Genomic DNA, 18,230 nt, shown 5'->3' with positions numbered 1-18,230 from the left:
ATTTTATTCAGTCATGCCAACATAAAAGACATCGGGATATTTGCCTGAAGTAATGTAAATTGGTGAGCCATTGAAACACTAAATGGAGATTTGAATCTCATAACTGAAAGAGTCTAGTCTGATCGCAAGAAGGGAGGAACAAGGTAGAACAATTTCCACATAGCAACTTGGTCTCCTAATCACACTAACTCTTAAAAACTGTGATTCCGATATTTCTTGTCTTAATTATACAACAGTAAATACAGCTGCCAAGAAAACATACTTTATTTAATCTTTGCTTCAAATTTAACAAAAGTATAACAGTCATAACAAAATATTAAATCAGCAGACTTAATATGTATACAGAAACTGTATGTTCACCACAATGGTAAACATAGAAAGTATATCATTCTATTATTCCTATAGCACAAAGTTTTCAACATTTTGCTATACTTCAAACAGTACCAGAATCTTAATCCACATGACATTATCTGTCATTACAGTTTATGACAGCGGCAGTTTACAACAATTCACTATGACACACTATACAAGACTGATGAAAGACATTGTATTATCACAATTCAAGGTGGGTAAAAGCAAACTACGACAGCATGGAGTACATAAGAACAATGTTTAAGGGGAAAAACAATCCATTTGCTTGGCTGTTACTTGCTGATCAATTATTTTCTCAAGTACAATAAAAAAATACATCTCTTTAAATTACCAAGTACACTTAAAAGTTAAAATGACTATTTAAGACACAAGTTTACATCTTATTGTTTTGTTCATATTACTGTCCATTCCAAAGTTACCATCTAAAATTGTAAGCCAGTGTAAACTGCGTCAATACAGCGTATATTTGTACAATGCTTTGAAATTAACAACATTGCTGATGGGAAATTTATGCATTCCCAGAAATATACAATCACACAAAACTAAGCATATTTTGTGTCTCTTCGAAAACGGTATTGATATCTGAAATACCAGACTAGGGCAACAGCTTTCAGCAAGACCAGTCATACAGAAGGCAAGTATGAAATACTGAAAGTGAAGCCCTCTTCTAAAACAATTTTCTGAACAAAGCTGTTATTAAAAAACTACAATCGAGCAGATGATTACACCAAAGCTCTAAACACATTTAGTTACTCTTTGTTCATATTTTTCTATGGTTAAAATAAGTCACTCTTATATGTCTTGCTGTGGTATGACCTTACATCATTATTCTTAAAAGCTAGTCCCTGCATGCAGGGCAGACATTAGGGCAGGAGAGTGTGGGCAGTAATACTTTGACCAGCATAAGTAAAGATATTTACCACACACAATAAAGACTTATCAGATCTGTGTGCTGAAGCGTGGCCTTGGGAGATCACCAAACACGTCACTCTCTCCGTGTACACTTTTTGCCAGAGCTCTGATGGAAGCAGCAATATCCACAGGATCTTGAGGGTAATGCTGCAAAAGAACAAAGGCATCACAGCTACTCTGATGCCATTTTACTTAACTACTAATCTTTGTCTAATAATAATAATAAACAGCCTCTACCTAATAAGACACTCACTGTGAATTCTTGAGATGAGTACTAAAAATACAAGGATATAATAAAAATATGGTTTCTCACAAATGATACCCACAAATATTCAAGAACTGTCTTGTCTAGCCTAGATTTCTTGATAGAAGCCCATAGTACTGAGAGTAAACATAAAAAAGAAACAGGTCTGTAAACCCAAAAACCGTCTTCTGATGGTTATGGTAATGACAGTTAAGCACTTTTTATAAAAATTACTGAAAAACTGAATTAGAATAAATTTATAACTAAAACAGCATCAGCTTCCCCTTCAAAAAGTAAAATCTATCTGCCAGCTTCCAAACAAACTTTGTAGAAGTCAGAAATACAGAAGATGCTGTCACTTTAATTGTTATTTCGCAATGCTGCTGGAACTGGCTGGATATAATGAATTCCAACTGAAAAGCATGCACCTGGGACTGGCAACACACATTTAACCTACTCTGGAGTATAACAGTTTCATATACTGAAACAACCGCATGCCCCACAACAGCCCGATATCTTAAGGATGCCTTCTCAGATAGACACTTTTTTTCTGTATGATCCATCAAGAGACAACATTACTTCTACCATACTGTATTCTTCTCACCCTCTGACAAATTACACCCCATCACTTGGCAACTACCTTTAATTTACAAGTTTAATATTTTCAAGACATCAATTGTATGCCCCTCCCCTCTTCAGAGGGAATGATTGCAAATTTTTAACTTACCACATCCTCTTCAAATTCACCGCTGTGCCTCTGAGTGGGCACATATGCAGGCACATTGACTGGAAGTGATTTAGCTAAGTGGCTGCTAGAGCTTCTGCCACGTGGAATGTGTATTCCTTCATCATGGCTTCCTGATTCTGTAAAAAATAAACATGGGTTTCGATAAAAAACAACTTGGATATCACCCTGGACAAGTAACATCTTATGTGTTTTCCAACTGACAATCTCTCTGCCAATGAACTGGCAACAATGCACAATATGTCATAAACTCTGTCAGCGCCTCTGTATAAATTTTTGTAAACCCTGATACAACATGTATTGCGTAGCACACGTGTGGTGTGTCTAAACTAAGAGCTAAGCCCTGGGCTCACATTTCCAATAAGAGTGTCAGCGAAGCCAGCTGCTTTCAAATACGCATCTTATGGTATTCCTCACATGTTCTTGTGAGATAGGAACATCTGGAGATAATGACCATCTCTGTAGCTGAATGGACAGTGTTGCTACCTTCAGTGCAGGAGGATCTGGTTTTGTTTCCCAGTACCACTTCAGGATTTTTTCTGACATACGGATGCCTGGAACAGGGCCCACTCAGCCTCATGAGGCCAAATGAGGAGCTGCTTGAATAAAGAAACTGTGGTACCATCAGGACTTATCTACTGGTAATAACGACTGGAGGGATTTGCGACATGCTGATCACATGTCCCACCATCATAGATCATTCTTTGCACTGCCTTGTAGGCAGTAGTTAGCCAGTCAGAACAGACCTCAAGATTAATTCCTGAGTGGTGTTTACATCTAGGAACATCTCTGTGAAATCCACCAAGTTCGCACCTGTTGCCACAATTTTCCAAGGAGATTGTATTTCGTTTATGTGCAGATTAACCAATGAATAAAAATGTGTGCCAAGGACAGATGTCAAACCCAGGTATCCTCGTCACTAGATGTACACACACTAACCGCTACACCACCTCGGCACATTGGCTATGGACTATGCTAGCACATTTCCCGTCTCAATCCAAATTCACGTTCACACCTTGGCCCACTTGGCATTCCCCCCAAAACTCAAACAGCAATGCAGAGGCTCTCCAAGTGTCCCAATAAAATCTTCTCAATCTACAAGCCGTATCATTTCAAATGAAATGCTTAATCTTTTGATAGCTGCTGCTGCTGCCATCATCACCAGGAGTTGAAATCCCTGCCTTCCAGGGCTGGCATGGTGTTCTGGTTATACAAACGTGATAGCAGCATCTAGAACCTTACAGAGAGGGCCAGAATGTCACAGGTGTGGAAGACAAATTGGGCAGCTCCGTCCCACCATGGCATTGTGTGAGGTCATATGACGCGAGTGGCCAGTGCCACGTTTGAAACTGCCACTCCTGTGTCCTTACAATTGTCATGCCTATGTCTTTGCTTTCACTCAATGTCCAAAGCCCACCTCATGCCCTACTAAGTGTGTACCCCTGATCACTGTCAAAATTGTTGCTGTGTATTCTAATTTTGGCTGCTCCCTTGATAACAGAATCCCAGTCTGTGTTTGGGCCAAAATTCTCATTTTTTCAAATTGTATTTTATGCTCGATTTCTACACAATATTCAGCCATGGCTAACTAGAATAAACAGCAACAATTTTAATAGAGACCAGGGTTACAAACTTAGTAGGGCATGGGGTTGGGCTTTGGACATGGAGCAAAAGCAAAGACATAGTTTTTACACTTACAAGGATGCTGGATCGACAATTTCAAATGTGGCGCCAGCCAGCCACGATGTCACTCAGTTTTGTGACAGGATGGAGTCATTAGAAGCTGCCCAACTCACCTTCCATGAATGCAGAACTCCAGCCATCTCTAGAATGTTCCAGATGCTGCCATTACATTTATATAAGCAGAGCACTATGCCAGGCGCCAGAAATCATTGATTTCAACTTCTGATGATGATGGCAAAGACAGCTATCGAAAACTCTAGTGTTTTATTTGAAATGACACGGCTCGTAAACTGAGAAGATTTTTCTGAAGCATGCCGTTGCGAAACACTCCGAGGATGCTCTCCAACTACTGGAATAGCACCTCAGCACTGAACGAATGGGCTTCGGCATTGAGCGAAATGGGGATCCTGCCTGGGACCCAGGCACAGATGCTTTTAATAAAATGAAACTATATGGTACTAGGGACCTTTTCAAGTCCCAAACATCTACAATGGGTTCAAATCCCACCTTGGTACAAATTTTCATTTGTTGCTTCAATCTGGGTATATACATCACAGATGTCTGAGACTTGGAAAGGTCTCTGGAACCATATAGTTTCATTTGAGACTGTATTTTCTTGGAATTTTTCAGTTGAGATACATTGTTTGCAGTGTGCATCAATATAAAAAGCCCACATTTGCAACACTGATCATTGCGTGAAAAATGAAACGTCTCTACCACTCTATTATCAATAAAAAAAAGCACATGCAGATGTCGGGCTTTGATGTTTTGTCAGCCTAACAATTTCTTTTGTGGACTCCATGTACATAGTTTCTAACTGTTTAGCATCTCAGTAACGAATTTGGTGTAGCATAGCCTTGGATACTTGTAGAAATTCCACCTCAAGCTAAGTAATTTGCAAGTGACAGTTTTCATAACCTTTTTCATTTACATATCAATTTGTGCTACCTGAACGCAATGACTACAACTCATCATGTGTATTCATGCAGCCTTTCCTAAGTCCATGACACAAATTAATCAAAATGAATGTTTTTGAGAGATTTTGAAACTCTTGCCTTTTATCTTGATCACAAAGACCAACACTCATCCTGAATAAAGGGTTGGAAGCAAACATGGAGGATATTATGAAGATAAAAATATGAGCCAACCGACATATGCTGATATATGAAAAGCTGGCAAGTCGTAGGGGTTTATCTGGAAACATCTCATCATTTAATGTAATGGTTCAAAAAGTTTGATGTAAAAGCCTTTTTAGTGAAATAACTGTTCCAGGTGGAACAGTTTTACTATGTTCCCCCATACAAAAGGCCAAGTGTTTCAAGTCATCATATAACAAAAACCAGCCTGGGAAAGGAACTGAAAAGGTAACATTTTCCCACCAAATGTGATGAGTCAATTAACAAAATTCTATGATTCCTTTTGTATGGAAGTAAGGATGTTGCTCTGTCATTGCAAAACACTTTTAGTCAACAGTAATTAACCCAAAAGGAAGACCTTTGCATCTAATGTGTCAGTACAAGAAGCTCAGTGTAATGCATCCACAAATACAGCACAAAATGAGAACATCCACTTGAAGATGTAAAAATTGAAAGTCTCAAAAGAGAAGTGGTCTCTTCAAACAGGAAAATACAATGTCAGATGTACAGCATTTGGCTTTTTATTCTCATCATACATTCACTCAATCAATACTGTTTTCCACTTCTCATGGGACTGTTGCACCTCCACCGATTTCTCTAATCCAACTTCATATTCTACATAATCATTAAGTTTTTCTTTCGTCATGTTTCATCTTGTTCTCAAGCTACCCTTTTACAACTAAAGGTAATTCATAGTACGTCCATGGATTTCTCATTGTAATTAGTAAAAATGAAGGGGAGCAAAATCTTCAAGAGTGTTATGAGCAATTCATTTAGGAAGTACGAGGTTTCTTTGACATACAGGAAGGATCTTGGCACTCCAGTGCCACTGAAACAGCCTGCAGAATCAAGACAATACCGCTTTTGTAATTTTATGTAGAGTTGCCAATGAAGCAACTTTCATTCTGTTTTTTATGTTGTCACATGTACACATTACTTGTGTGACTGTCACCATAATGCAGGCTGTTCCATCTGGATCATACTGCACTGGCTGAGTGCAAGCAAGCAGGGCTGGCCAAGATTGGCTCACACTTCTGCAGAATGCGTACAATACAGCATTTTGATCTCCTCCATTTATAACTCATACTGCCACTGTTTGGCTATTTGTGTATTTGTTTGTGCAAGTGTTTTATTTCTTTCTGGCCTGCCTCTACAGTACAGGACCAATTTAAAAGGAGGACTCACTTCTTTGGTAGTGTTTCAAACCTAAAAGCTATGGATGCCATAGACACCATGTATAATCAACAACTCATTCTGTCTGTAATGCTTGCCTGTATTTCTCATTTCTAGATCTAGGGCAACTAGAAACCAAAATAAAGACAATATGCTATTGTGTAAGCCAGAGAACTATGGACAACTGCAAAATGGCAAACAAAAATGCATATAACTATATTTTGGAATTGGCTGTTGGCAACATCAGTGACATACAAAGAAGGTGGTATCCAGATCACTGATCTCCTGCTCTGGCTTTTCTTTAATTTGAGGTGAACAACTTGAACCAATGTTTGAGTGGCTATTCTAATTTTAGAACACTGGGGTTTTGAAAAATACATTTTCACTGGAAAATATTCGAGTATGTATAGCAGAAACTGATCACACTGTTTACTGATCTTCAGAATCCAAGAATAGCATCTCATTTCCTGTAGAAACATTACACAACTCATTTAGAAAGACCTATAAAGTCAACAGTATCCTGCAATATACTGTACTACAATCTATCTAAATGTTATACAAAATAGCTACATACAAGTCATTACACATAGTGAATTACTGCTATGTTAACTATCCCATGTCTCATGAACGCTTGAAGATGACAGTAACTGAAGCTAACATGTATCTCACAATTAGTCATATACAATGCATTGATCACATTAAAATGAAGACGGAGCTGCCAATATTCACGTGGCATGTTCAGAAGTTCCTAATGACCATCATAAATATTAAATGTTCACATCTAAAATGCATGTGCTGAACCAGGATATGTCATTCAACTGGAGTAAAACATGAAAATGATGAGTGCTGTTGACAAAAGTTCCCTACCATTATCTGAAGTCATAAGTAAATTATACTACACTTCCAAGATACATAGATGGAGATTTTGTAGATATAAAGAAAATGTAAAAATCAATCAGCGAAGTTTTCTTCCATAAATGAAGTTCATCAATATTTCAATAGTGAATGTGTAGGTATACAATTTAACATTACGTCATCCTAGCCAGTAACAAACTCCCAACATCTGTAGTGACACCCAGAAAATCATTGTTTGGATGGCAAAACTCCTTCCATGAAATCATCCTAACAGAGTCAATCAAGATCTGCGTGTCACACTGATGAGGAGTTCATTTGTGACAGAGAAGCAGCTCAGATGGGTCAAGGATTGGTGAACATAGCTTACACCTAAAACATTTGGATAGGCCTAGAATAAACACGCTGAACAAATAGAACAATTACACAAACAGTCGCATAATACACGTTTTGTGCAACAACCATCACCATTTAAGCACAAGAATACAAGTACCTCTCACACTCTCCTTGGAGTCTTAAGGCAACTGGGCATGCCAGCTGAAATTTGGAGGTTGATGCAAAAAGCCATAATACTAAAAAATGCGTGGGTTCTCAGAGAATGGGAAGTGGAGACTAAAGAAAAAAATATTGTGCCTTAGTTTTCAGTAACTCTTAGGTTACTTTCAACTGGAAGTTTACCACTGTCAGTGAAACTATAATAAATGCATAGTAATAGGCAGATGAATGGAATAAACAACATAGGAAATTCATGAAGAGATTTTGGGAATTTAAGATTGGGGAAAGGGGGGGATGCACCCTACCCTACCCTCCCCTCCCCCCCCCCACCCCCCACCAACACCCATTCACAAGTTCAAAAGCACTCTTAAATTGGTAAAACATTTCAGTAATGATGATGGTAATAATAATAATAATAATAATAATAATAATAAAATACTGTCACACACCATCAGTATCTGTTTCATCCTCAGACTGAAGTATTTCTCCAGGGCTGGTATCATCCATGCCATCCAAATCGAAAAGACCTTCAGAATCAAAAGAGCCTCCATTTCCATTACCAGGCATGCTACGAGTGGAAATATGAGCATGTACCTTTGTAGGCTGGTGCCTATCAGTCTTTGAATTTGAATTCTGAAACAAACACGAATAAATATGAGATATATAGAAGATGAAATATTTTAATATTTTACTACGAAGATTTGGTGACTAACAGATGATTACTGTCAGTATATTTTAGAAGTAACAGTGTAGGGGAAACTACTACTCTCTCTCTTTTTTTTAAAAAAATAATACAAATTTTATGTTCATGACACTTGGTACTGTTTAAATTTGGTAACTCTGTTTAGGAAATTTGAAGCCAGCCTGTATGTAGAAATTTTCTTTTACTTAGTCTCAAGCTGTATCAAAGAAAACTTAAGAAATCGTAGTGTTGATGACTTTTTTTTTTTCAAACAATTCAGATACATTGCATCTATGAAATCTCTATACCTTGGAAGAGACAGTCAGAACACTTCAGCCAAAACCTTTCTTTCCCTGATCACTAAAAGCCAAACTGGCTGGAACAATGGTAGCTCTACTTTAAACTAAGCAGCAACACAGTTCCTTATTCTCATTAGATGGAAATATTATGTATAACTCAAGAATATTGTACTACAGAACAAATGAACTGCTTACAGTTTGCACAAGTGGATTGTGCCTGTTAGCCTGGCGACCGTCTACACGCGATGAAGGCTGTTTCAGAGCGACACGAGGGCCCTGCAGTGATCCACCCGACAGACCTCCAGCCTGAATAGAGGAAGGCACAACAGCACTGTGTGGTGCTGATGGTGTCTTACTGATAGGCTCTGAAGACTCCTTCTGTATTTGAAGTGTCATCTCATGCTCCTGTGAAACTTCCATTAGCAGCCTGAAACAAAATAAGTGCTCTCAGTGGTCATATTCCACTACTATTTATACTTTAGTGATCAAACACACGAGAATACATAATCACTATAAGTCTCTCTGCAGATTCATCACTGTTCACATAACAGACCATACACTAAAAGCAGCATGTAAGTTAGCCCGCAGCTACTTAATCACACAAAAAATAAATGTTAATAATAAAGTCAAGCCAGTCTAGTGTCCAACAGTTAGCAACTTTCATTACATTACTTCACTATTAGTCACAAGTCTATGTCAAGCAAGAAAGAAATATCACGAGGGGAGAGATACTCTGGATAAACAAGTCAGTAGCTTGAGATCTGTACACTACAGCCTCGGAATTATTACATGAACCCCCCCCCCCCCCCCCCCCCTCCGAGTATCTGCCAAACACAGTAAGGAAAATACTGACACACAGCCTACACATAAAATAACAAATCACATAACAATGTATAATTAAAAATTCAAGGCACCATATCTCTGATAGCTAAGATTTGAAGTGAATGCATAAACAGATTCAGCACACACAATAACTTCAGCATCATGTAAATGTATACACTGACATCTGCTGTAATGCAGCAGGGATCGTCTGTTTTTCATGTAATATTCAGAGAAAGAAAGAGAGAGAGAGAGAGAGAGAGAGAGAGAGAGAGAGAGAGAGAGAGAGCATGCACGGCCCCCCCCCCCCCCCACACACACACACACACACAGAGGGGAGGGAGGGGGTATAAATGTTCCTGATGTATGTTTGCATTCTGAATATTTAGTTTATTGTCATTTGTTTTTGTAATGATATTTCTTAATTTCATGATTTAAACAAATAATTTGGCCTAACTCTTGCAGTAGAAGAAACTGGTAAAAAGACACAATTTTTCGATGTATTCAGTTAATTTAATGAGTTGAGTTTTAATTGCATTTTCTGAATATTTCACTTTAAACAAATTAACTGTGGAATAAATGTTAAACAATTAGGCCGTGTGTAAAAACAGTGACAGTGTCTGCTCCATACAGACCTGATTATTCTTCAAGAACTGTGAACTTTGTGGTTATGTTTTTACTGCTCATAGATGTTCAACAGAAAACTATAGTAGCAGTATGTGAAGTTTCTCCTGAAAACTATTAATGAGGCTCATGGAATGTTTAAACAATAGTGGTGGTGGTGGTGGTGGTTAGTGTTTAACGTCCCGTTGAAAACGAGGTCATTAGAGACGGAGCGCAAGCTCGGGTTAGGGAAGGATTGGGAAGGGAATCGGCCGTGCCCTTTCAAAGGAACCATCTCGGCATTCGCCTGAAACGATTTAGGGAAATCACAGAAAACCTAAATCAGGATGGCCGGAGACGGGATTGAACCGTCGTCCTCTCGAATGTGAGTCCAGTGTGCTAACCACTGCGCCACCTCGCTCGGTAAACAATAGTGCACTGGCCATACATATATAACTGTGTATTATTGGGGGGTTGTGTAAACAGTGCAAGTAAAAGACCGTGCAATGCAGCTATGCATATGTCTGCTACATTATTTACAGTAGTCAGTGTCCAAAACACAAATCCCAATTTTCAGCCAGTGTAGTGAACAACACAGAGGACAAACAAATGAAATAAATAAAACAGGCAGAACCGCTACACATTATGTTGCCTCAGCCTCTGTATTCATTGGATGTGGCCCCCTGCGACTTTTTTACTCCCCGTGGGTGAAGAGAACCATGAAAGGACATCATTTTGCCACCACTTATGAGATAAAAACAGAATCGCTGAAGAAGCTGAACACTGTACCAAATACGAGTTCTAGAGTGCTTTCAAGACTGGAAAAGAGTTGGCACAAGATATTATATATGAGGAGGATTATTGTGAAAGGGGGCAAAGTAGATGATGATGAATAAATAAAAACGCAAAAATTCCTGGTACTTTTGATCACGCCTCATACTTATCCTGTATAGATTTTGCTCGGTACATTTTTATACAGACAACTGTACTGCATTTACTGTGTGTTTCTACAAAAGAAAGTGTCTGATGATGTTTTACTATTTGTGTGTTCTAGGCAACTACTGAAGAAGAGATAGGATGACAGAACAGGCGATGCTTGGCACTGATCACACTTAGCAAAAAATTGTGAGTAGATATGAGCAGTATGTCTTCCCAAACATTTTTTTTTAACTTTTGCTTGCCCCACTCATTTTCTCCATTTCTACATGCCCTATCCTCTACTCTCTTCCTATGTCAATCTATCCACGCAACCACTCTGTGGCATCATATATCTGAATTACATACAGACAAATACTATCACTTTGTGGCCTGGAAATTCTCTATAATGGAGACTTATCTGCCCTATATTGCTCTAAAAAGTGTATTAATGAAACTGTCCTATATTGCTCTAAAAAGTTTCGTTAATAAACTGCCCTCATATCTGCTGCAAGAACAATGACAGCATTAAAAGGAATTGAGTTTCACTGTTGACACCATGACTATCAATAGCAATTATTCATCCACAGTAAAAGTTGACACCACTTGTCACTTCTTTGATTAGCTCTATCCTCATTCCCAAGTGATTATATGAGACAAAATATTCAGTAGTATAGCCTATTGTGCTGGTTATCTTCGAATGTTTGTGCGCATTTACAGTAGAGCCTCAAATCAGTGAACTCACTTTTAAGTAATTCTCCCATTTAATGAATATTTCTGTCGCTCCCGGTGAAACTCCCATAAAAACAATGTTACTGCTTTCCATTTTTAACAAACCCCACCTTAACAAAAACTCCACTTTTAAGGAATCAAGATGAAACATTCTGCCTATTAAAATCCAAGTTTTGCGCAATTCTTAACATGTCCAAGTGAGTTTCTAATTTATTTCAGTTTCACATAGGTCATATTTCGCGATGGCAGTAAATGGAAATAGATTCTTTCTGTCAACACACTTCTAGATTATAGTCTTTTGGTCAGTAGCTAATTCCTTGGTAGTGATATTGGGAAATGCAATGAACCAATCGAAAAGCTGTTTCCCTCCTTTCTACAATGTGGCCTTGTTCATGTGATCTTACATCACAATCACTGAGTGTACGATGCATAAGCTGAGACATATAGTTGTTTATTGTTCAATTTACCAGAAAATTTTATTTTTAGAGTTATAGTCTGCAAATACACAGAGCTAACAGTTCAACAAAAGCAGATGATCATCCATGATGTCAAAGACAATCATAACACAAAAATTTCCATAGGGCAGGAAAGTATGATCTGGTGCTTTTTTTTCCATTGTGTAGCATACTCAAAAACAACAGACAGCTGGATGGATCATTTTAAAAGACTTCATAATCTTTCATTTCAATGCGTAAGTGGTGAAAGTATGGCTGCAGATGTACAAAACGTAAACTATTGGAAGACCATTACTTTGCCACAATGAGTACAGAGTTATGAGCCCAGAGATATTTTCACAACACAAATGAAGCTGGCATCTTTTATAATTTACTTCCTGCAAAAATATATTCTGTTAAGGGATAAAAATGTCTCAGAGGTAAACAAGCAAAGAATGACAGTTACTGCGTGTAAATCGTGATGCAAGTGAAAAGTTGTCCCCTCTAATAATAGGAAAATTTTAAACTCATAGGTTTTTCAAAAACATCAAAGCGCCTCCTTGTTCTTAAGCATACAACAGTAGCAACTGGATGATGTCAGAAATCTCCATAAGATTCTTCAGACAGGTGCAGCAGGGAGGAAAATAGTACTTATTACTGACTGATGACATTTACAACCCAAGAAAACATCATTTCTGAAGAATGTAAATATTGTATTCCTTCCTCCAAACTGCACAAGCCATCTGCAGCCTCTGGACTTGGACATAATACATACTATTAAAGCCAAACTCAAAGTAGCAGCTGTGCAGAAGTCAACTGCATTCCTTCAAAAGACGGGAGCGACGAGACTCAACATTCTACAGGCTATGCGTATGTTTGTTGCTACCAGGAATTGTGTAGGATAACAGACTGTGTTAAACTGTTCTGCAAAGGCTGGTTGTGGTTGGTTGGTCGATTTCGGGGAGGGGACCAAACAGCAAGGTCATTGGCCCCATTGCACAGGGAAGGATGTGTAAGGAAATCTGCTGTGATCTTTCAAAGGAACCATCCCAGCATATCTCTGAAGTGATCTAGGGAAATCTCAGAAAACTAAATCAGGATGGACAGATGCGAGTTTGAACCGTCATCCTGTCAAATGCGAGTGAAGTGTGCTAACAACTGTGCCACCTCACTTGATGCTGGTTGTGGTACATTAGCTGCTGTTGAAGATGACCTTTTTCAATAGCATAGAATGGAATAGAATCACGTATGCTCCTGAAAATGTGACATTCCAGGGCTTTGTTTCTTGTCACGATGATGCCCCAACTCCACACTTGAGATGAATGCAAGTGGGATGTGTGAAGTACTTGTGAAAAAACACTGTGAGATAGGAAGTAGTTGTGACAACAAAAAAAGAAAAAGAAGAAGAAGAAGATGAAGAAAAAGAAGAAGAAGAAGATATTATTGCAACAAGTTTCGTAACTGCTGTACAAGGAATTAATACTGTCAGTAGCTAATTTTCTTCTTTTAATGTAGACAATTCAATTCAAACTAATATCAATCAACTGGGGCAACATCATCCATGACAACCCCTTCCTAACAACAGTCTATATAAGAATAGGGTTGGTTCTCCAAAAATCTTGAGAAGTAGCGTACCAGACCCAACTTGAAATTGTCTGGATAAAGAACACAGCACAAGCAGTAAAGTTTAACAACAGTAAGAATGAATTTACGTACTGGGAGCCAGCGGCAATTGGTATAAGAACCAAAAATCAATGTTACAAAATGTTGTTCTGTATGGAAAGTACTGAACAAGCAAACTGCATCATCTTAATTATCTCTGTTAAGGTCTCAGAGGTTGGCACATGTTAACCTACAAAACTTGATGGAATTGGCCGACTGCAGTTTGATTCAAAATTTAAAATAAAATGCTTTACACAAATACGCTACAAACCACCATACAGTGCATGGCAGAGGGTACCTTGTACCACTATTGGTCATTTCCTCTCCTGTTCCACTCACAAATAGAGCAAGGGAAAAATGACTGACTGTATGCCAGTCTTAATTTCTCTAAGCTTATCTTCATGGTCCTTAGGCAAAATGTAGACTGACAGCAGTAGAATCACTCTGCAGTCACCCTCAAATGCCAGTTCTCTAAATTTTTTCAACAGCGCTCCTCGAAAAGAAGGTCGTCTTCCCTACGGGAATTCCCTTTGGAGTTCCCGAAGCATCACCTTAATACTTGCATGGTGTTTGAACCTTCCGGTGACAAATCTAGCAGTCTGCCTCTGATGTTCTTGCACCTTATCTTCATGGTCTTTAAGTGAAATGTATGTTGATGGCAATAGTATAGTTCTGCAGTCAACTTACATTTTTCTACACTTAGACCACGCTGTCATGCATCACACCAACTACAAATTTTGTCTGAGTCATCTTATATATTCCTACAGTGACTCATATTAGATGGAGCCCGCTACTTTGTGTTTGAAGATCATTGTACTTCATACAGATTTGTAAAATTTGTTATGAACAAAAGTGAAACTGGTTCTGTATTCTTTGAGTATCAACAGTTGGTGGAAAGACAGCCTGGTAATGGGCTTAAAGTTATTAGGACTGTTAAGGAAACAAAATTCATTAATGATCAGTTTCATTGCAAGCAGACTGGTGTTGTTCATAAAACTACAAATCCCCATTTATCCTTATCATGAGGACAAGATTAGATTAATTACAGCACAGACAGAGGCCTTTAAACGATCATTCTTCCCATACTCAAATTGGGGCTCCCCAATGTTCAATATCAGGTCCACTACCATTCCCCACACATGTAAATGATCTTCCATCTACTATACAACCAGTAGAATTAGTTCTTTTTGCAGATGACTAATATTGCAATTCAATCCAATCATATGACTAATATTGCAATTCAATCCAATCATACGTATAGAAACAAAAGAAATGGTAAACTAAATTCTTGAAAATATCATTGACTGGTTTTCTGCAAATAGTCTCACCCTCAATAAAAAGACATGACGTATTCAGTTCTACACACCTAGTGGTACTACACCAATGATAAGTATAACACATGGTGAGGAAATAATAAATAAATAAATAAATAAATAAAACAGGGTGGAAACATCAAATTTCTTTTCAGGATCCATATTTATGAGAATTTAAATTGGAAAAAACCCATTTTGGAACGCCTAAAACAACTTACTTCAGGTACATTTGTGCTTAGAATCATTGGAAATCTTGGGGAGACAAAAATCCGTAAGCTGACAAATTTTGCATATTTTCATTGAATTATTTCCTATGCAATAATGTTTTGGGTAACTCATCTTTAAGAAAGAGAGTCTTCACTGTGCAAAAACGTGCTGTAAAAATAATATGTGGCACCCACTCGTGATCATTTTGTAGACCTCTGTTTAATGAGTTTGGCATTATGACTACTTATACACATTATATTTATTCCCTCATAAAATTTGTTGTGAATAATCCAGTACAGTTCAAAAGGAACAATGAGGTATATAATTACAATACCAGAAGGAAAGAGACATTAATTACTCCTAATTAAGGTTGTCTTTAGCACAAAAAAGGGTGCAGAATGCTGCAACAAAAAATTTTGTTCGCTTGCCCAATGATATAAAACGTCTGACAGACAGCAAAGTAAAATTTGAAAACAAAGTGAGAAAGTTTCTCCTTGACAACTCCTACTCCATAGAAGAATTTCTATTGCTGTAATATGTAAAAGGTGGTGGGTAGGGATGACTAACTCACATACGTATATCTTTTTGTTTTCATAATAAAAACAAAATAAAACTTTGAAAAGTTCAGGAAGTAACCGTATGTAAACGATGTGAATGTAAAATGACTCGTTCCACATCAGCATGCTCCACTGTGCAAAATGATCAATGGAACATGTGACTGACTGACTAACTAACTAACTACTAACTGTTTCATGAGACAGTCTTCAACGAAACTGGCACAGGGTATTCTACAGAACTCAAGGCCTACAACATTATATATGGTTATAACGTCCCAATATTTGCAAAGATGATAAAGTTGCTTAAGACACAAGGACCCTATGCTAACGAGGAAGTTGCTCAACAAGGAATGAGCCTTACAAATCGTGATTAACTTTGCCCTCCAGTAGGTTTGCAATATTATGTAGCTTGCACCAGTCACTTATGAGCCACAAACTTTCAAGGAGGCAATGGCATGCAGAGACTCTGAGAAGTGGTACAAAACAATGATCAATGAAATGTACTCATTGACCCTCCATAAAACTGGGGAAAAAGAGAAATTTGAAAAAATATCCTAACTGAACATCACAGCAGTGTAACTACCTACATTATATATAATAAAAAAAATACCCGCACAGTCTTTCATACCAGCCTTTTGCCCTGAAGATTAAACAGCTGCAAATTCAACAAGATTCAAGAGTTCGTAAGAGATATACTCAATAGGGAAATGTTAGAAATGTAAGGGAAATCATTCAGGATACCACAAATGTGATACATTTCAAGAAGTGACACAATGACCAAATGTGTGTACCTCACACGGAGTAATTTGTTTTTCTGACTCATGAATGCTATGTACAAAACTGACTAACATAAGGTAACAAAACAGCATTATGGGAATGGAAATAAAAAACTGATTATATCTGTCATATTGGAATATAATGCTTACAAAACCAATTTTTTACCCAATGATATTTCAGCGCGACATGTAATAGTAACAAACAGTACAGTGTCTACATTCTACAAAATTATTTTATTTATGAGGTTCTCACTTGACAAGAGCATTGTGATCCCTGTGTGCTCGCTCTCTGAATTCTTCCAGTGCTGCATATTGCTGTTCCTGAAAGCAACGCACAGCTTCATCAATGCGTAAGGTCTCCTGTTGAATAACATCCGCCAATTGCTGCTGCAATGCTGATATGGCTGTCTTTGTTCCGGTAGGCTGCTGTGAAGCTGAAACACAACAAAGGAATTCCATCTAGAATAAATTATAATACATCTTTTACTCAGCATTATACTGATCTACAACACCATGTGCCAGCTATTGGAAGACAATGTTATCTCAGAAATTACGAATGGGGCTTAGAATCCCTTCCAGGTCAGTTACTTCCACGTTTCACATATGCCAGACATGTTGTCTTATCATGGTGAATGGCACATATTTTTCGTCAGACTAGTAAGTTTTTGGCTTCACAAATTGTACAGCAACAGAAAATGCAGTTTATTCTGTCGAGTGTAAGGCTGTTACAAGACTAAATGACAAGTTCAGGCCACCAGGTATCTTCTTCGACTCAACAAAAACATTTAACTGTTTGGACCAAGTTCTACCTCGCCTCTAATATTGGTATCTACAAAAGGGCAATGACAAAATTTTTATTCAGTGTTAATGAACCCAATACAAATTGTAATCTGAATGGGTTGCTGTAAACAGATGTAGGTGGTGATGAGGGATGATCACAGAATTTTGATTTTTATCCACCAATTTTCTTGCTATATATTAACAACCTGCCGTGAAATATGATAGATGACTAAAAAAATCTATTTGTATATTAAACAAGCACTATTATGGCACTGTATATAACTTAAAGAGTTTTTTGCCATATTGTATAACTCTTTAAGTACATACTATGACAAATCCCAATGCATGGTGGTTTCTAATTAGTGTTTGTGAATCTGTTTATGTACTGGCTCATATCAAAATTAAGTAATCTAGGCTCATATTTGCATGTGTACTGTGGTAAAAATAAAAAATAAATAAACAAACACAGTTTTCAAAACATAAAATCCTTAGCTCTTTAACATTCATCAGCTATTAATTTCAGGCTAAGTTGAAGGGGTTCGGCACCTTCTGATGTCCATCTCTTTCCAAAGCTGGTAAAAGCTTTTTTGATACTGTTAATCTCTTACATTAACACCTTCACTCTTTCTTCTTCTGACTTTTTTGATAAGTTCTATGCATAATCTATGACTAATTTGCTGTTCTTTTATTATTTCCCAATATATCTTATGGTAATACACGAAGGGTGGACAGATACACTACAACAAAACTGCCTATACAGGACTGGCATGTCACAGTTTCCTTTTCACTATTATTAGAGCTTTCTATACTTGTCAGTACATAGATAATGTTTTGCAAAA

At 37.7% G+C, this 18,230-nt stretch overlaps 1 protein-coding gene across 1 annotated transcript in view; it reads right to left on the bottom strand.

Moving 5' to 3' along the window:
- Positions 1-246: 246 nt before the first annotated feature.
- LOC124804790 overlaps positions 247-18,230 on the bottom strand; it is a 33,949-nt gene continuing 15,965 nt past the window's right edge. The window contains exons 4-8 of the mRNA XM_047265118.1: positions 16,865-17,045; positions 8,789-9,020; positions 8,062-8,245; positions 2,256-2,392; positions 247-1,431 (exon numbers count right to left, since the gene is read on the bottom strand). Coding sequence (XP_047121074.1) covers positions 1,312-1,431; positions 2,256-2,392; positions 8,062-8,245; positions 8,789-9,020; positions 16,865-17,045 — 854 coding nt within the window. The 3' untranslated portion in view covers positions 247-1,311. The remainder of the gene's footprint in view (positions 1,432-2,255; positions 2,393-8,061; positions 8,246-8,788; positions 9,021-16,864; positions 17,046-18,230) is intronic.

This window comes from Schistocerca piceifrons, chromosome 7 (genome assembly GCF_021461385.2).
Source record: "Schistocerca piceifrons isolate TAMUIC-IGC-003096 chromosome 7, iqSchPice1.1, whole genome shotgun sequence".
Classification (NCBI taxonomy): Eukaryota; Metazoa; Arthropoda; class Insecta; order Orthoptera; family Acrididae; genus Schistocerca; species Schistocerca piceifrons.
Note: the sequence above shows the minus strand (reverse complement) of the source record. Positions and strands in the feature narration are given on the sequence as shown.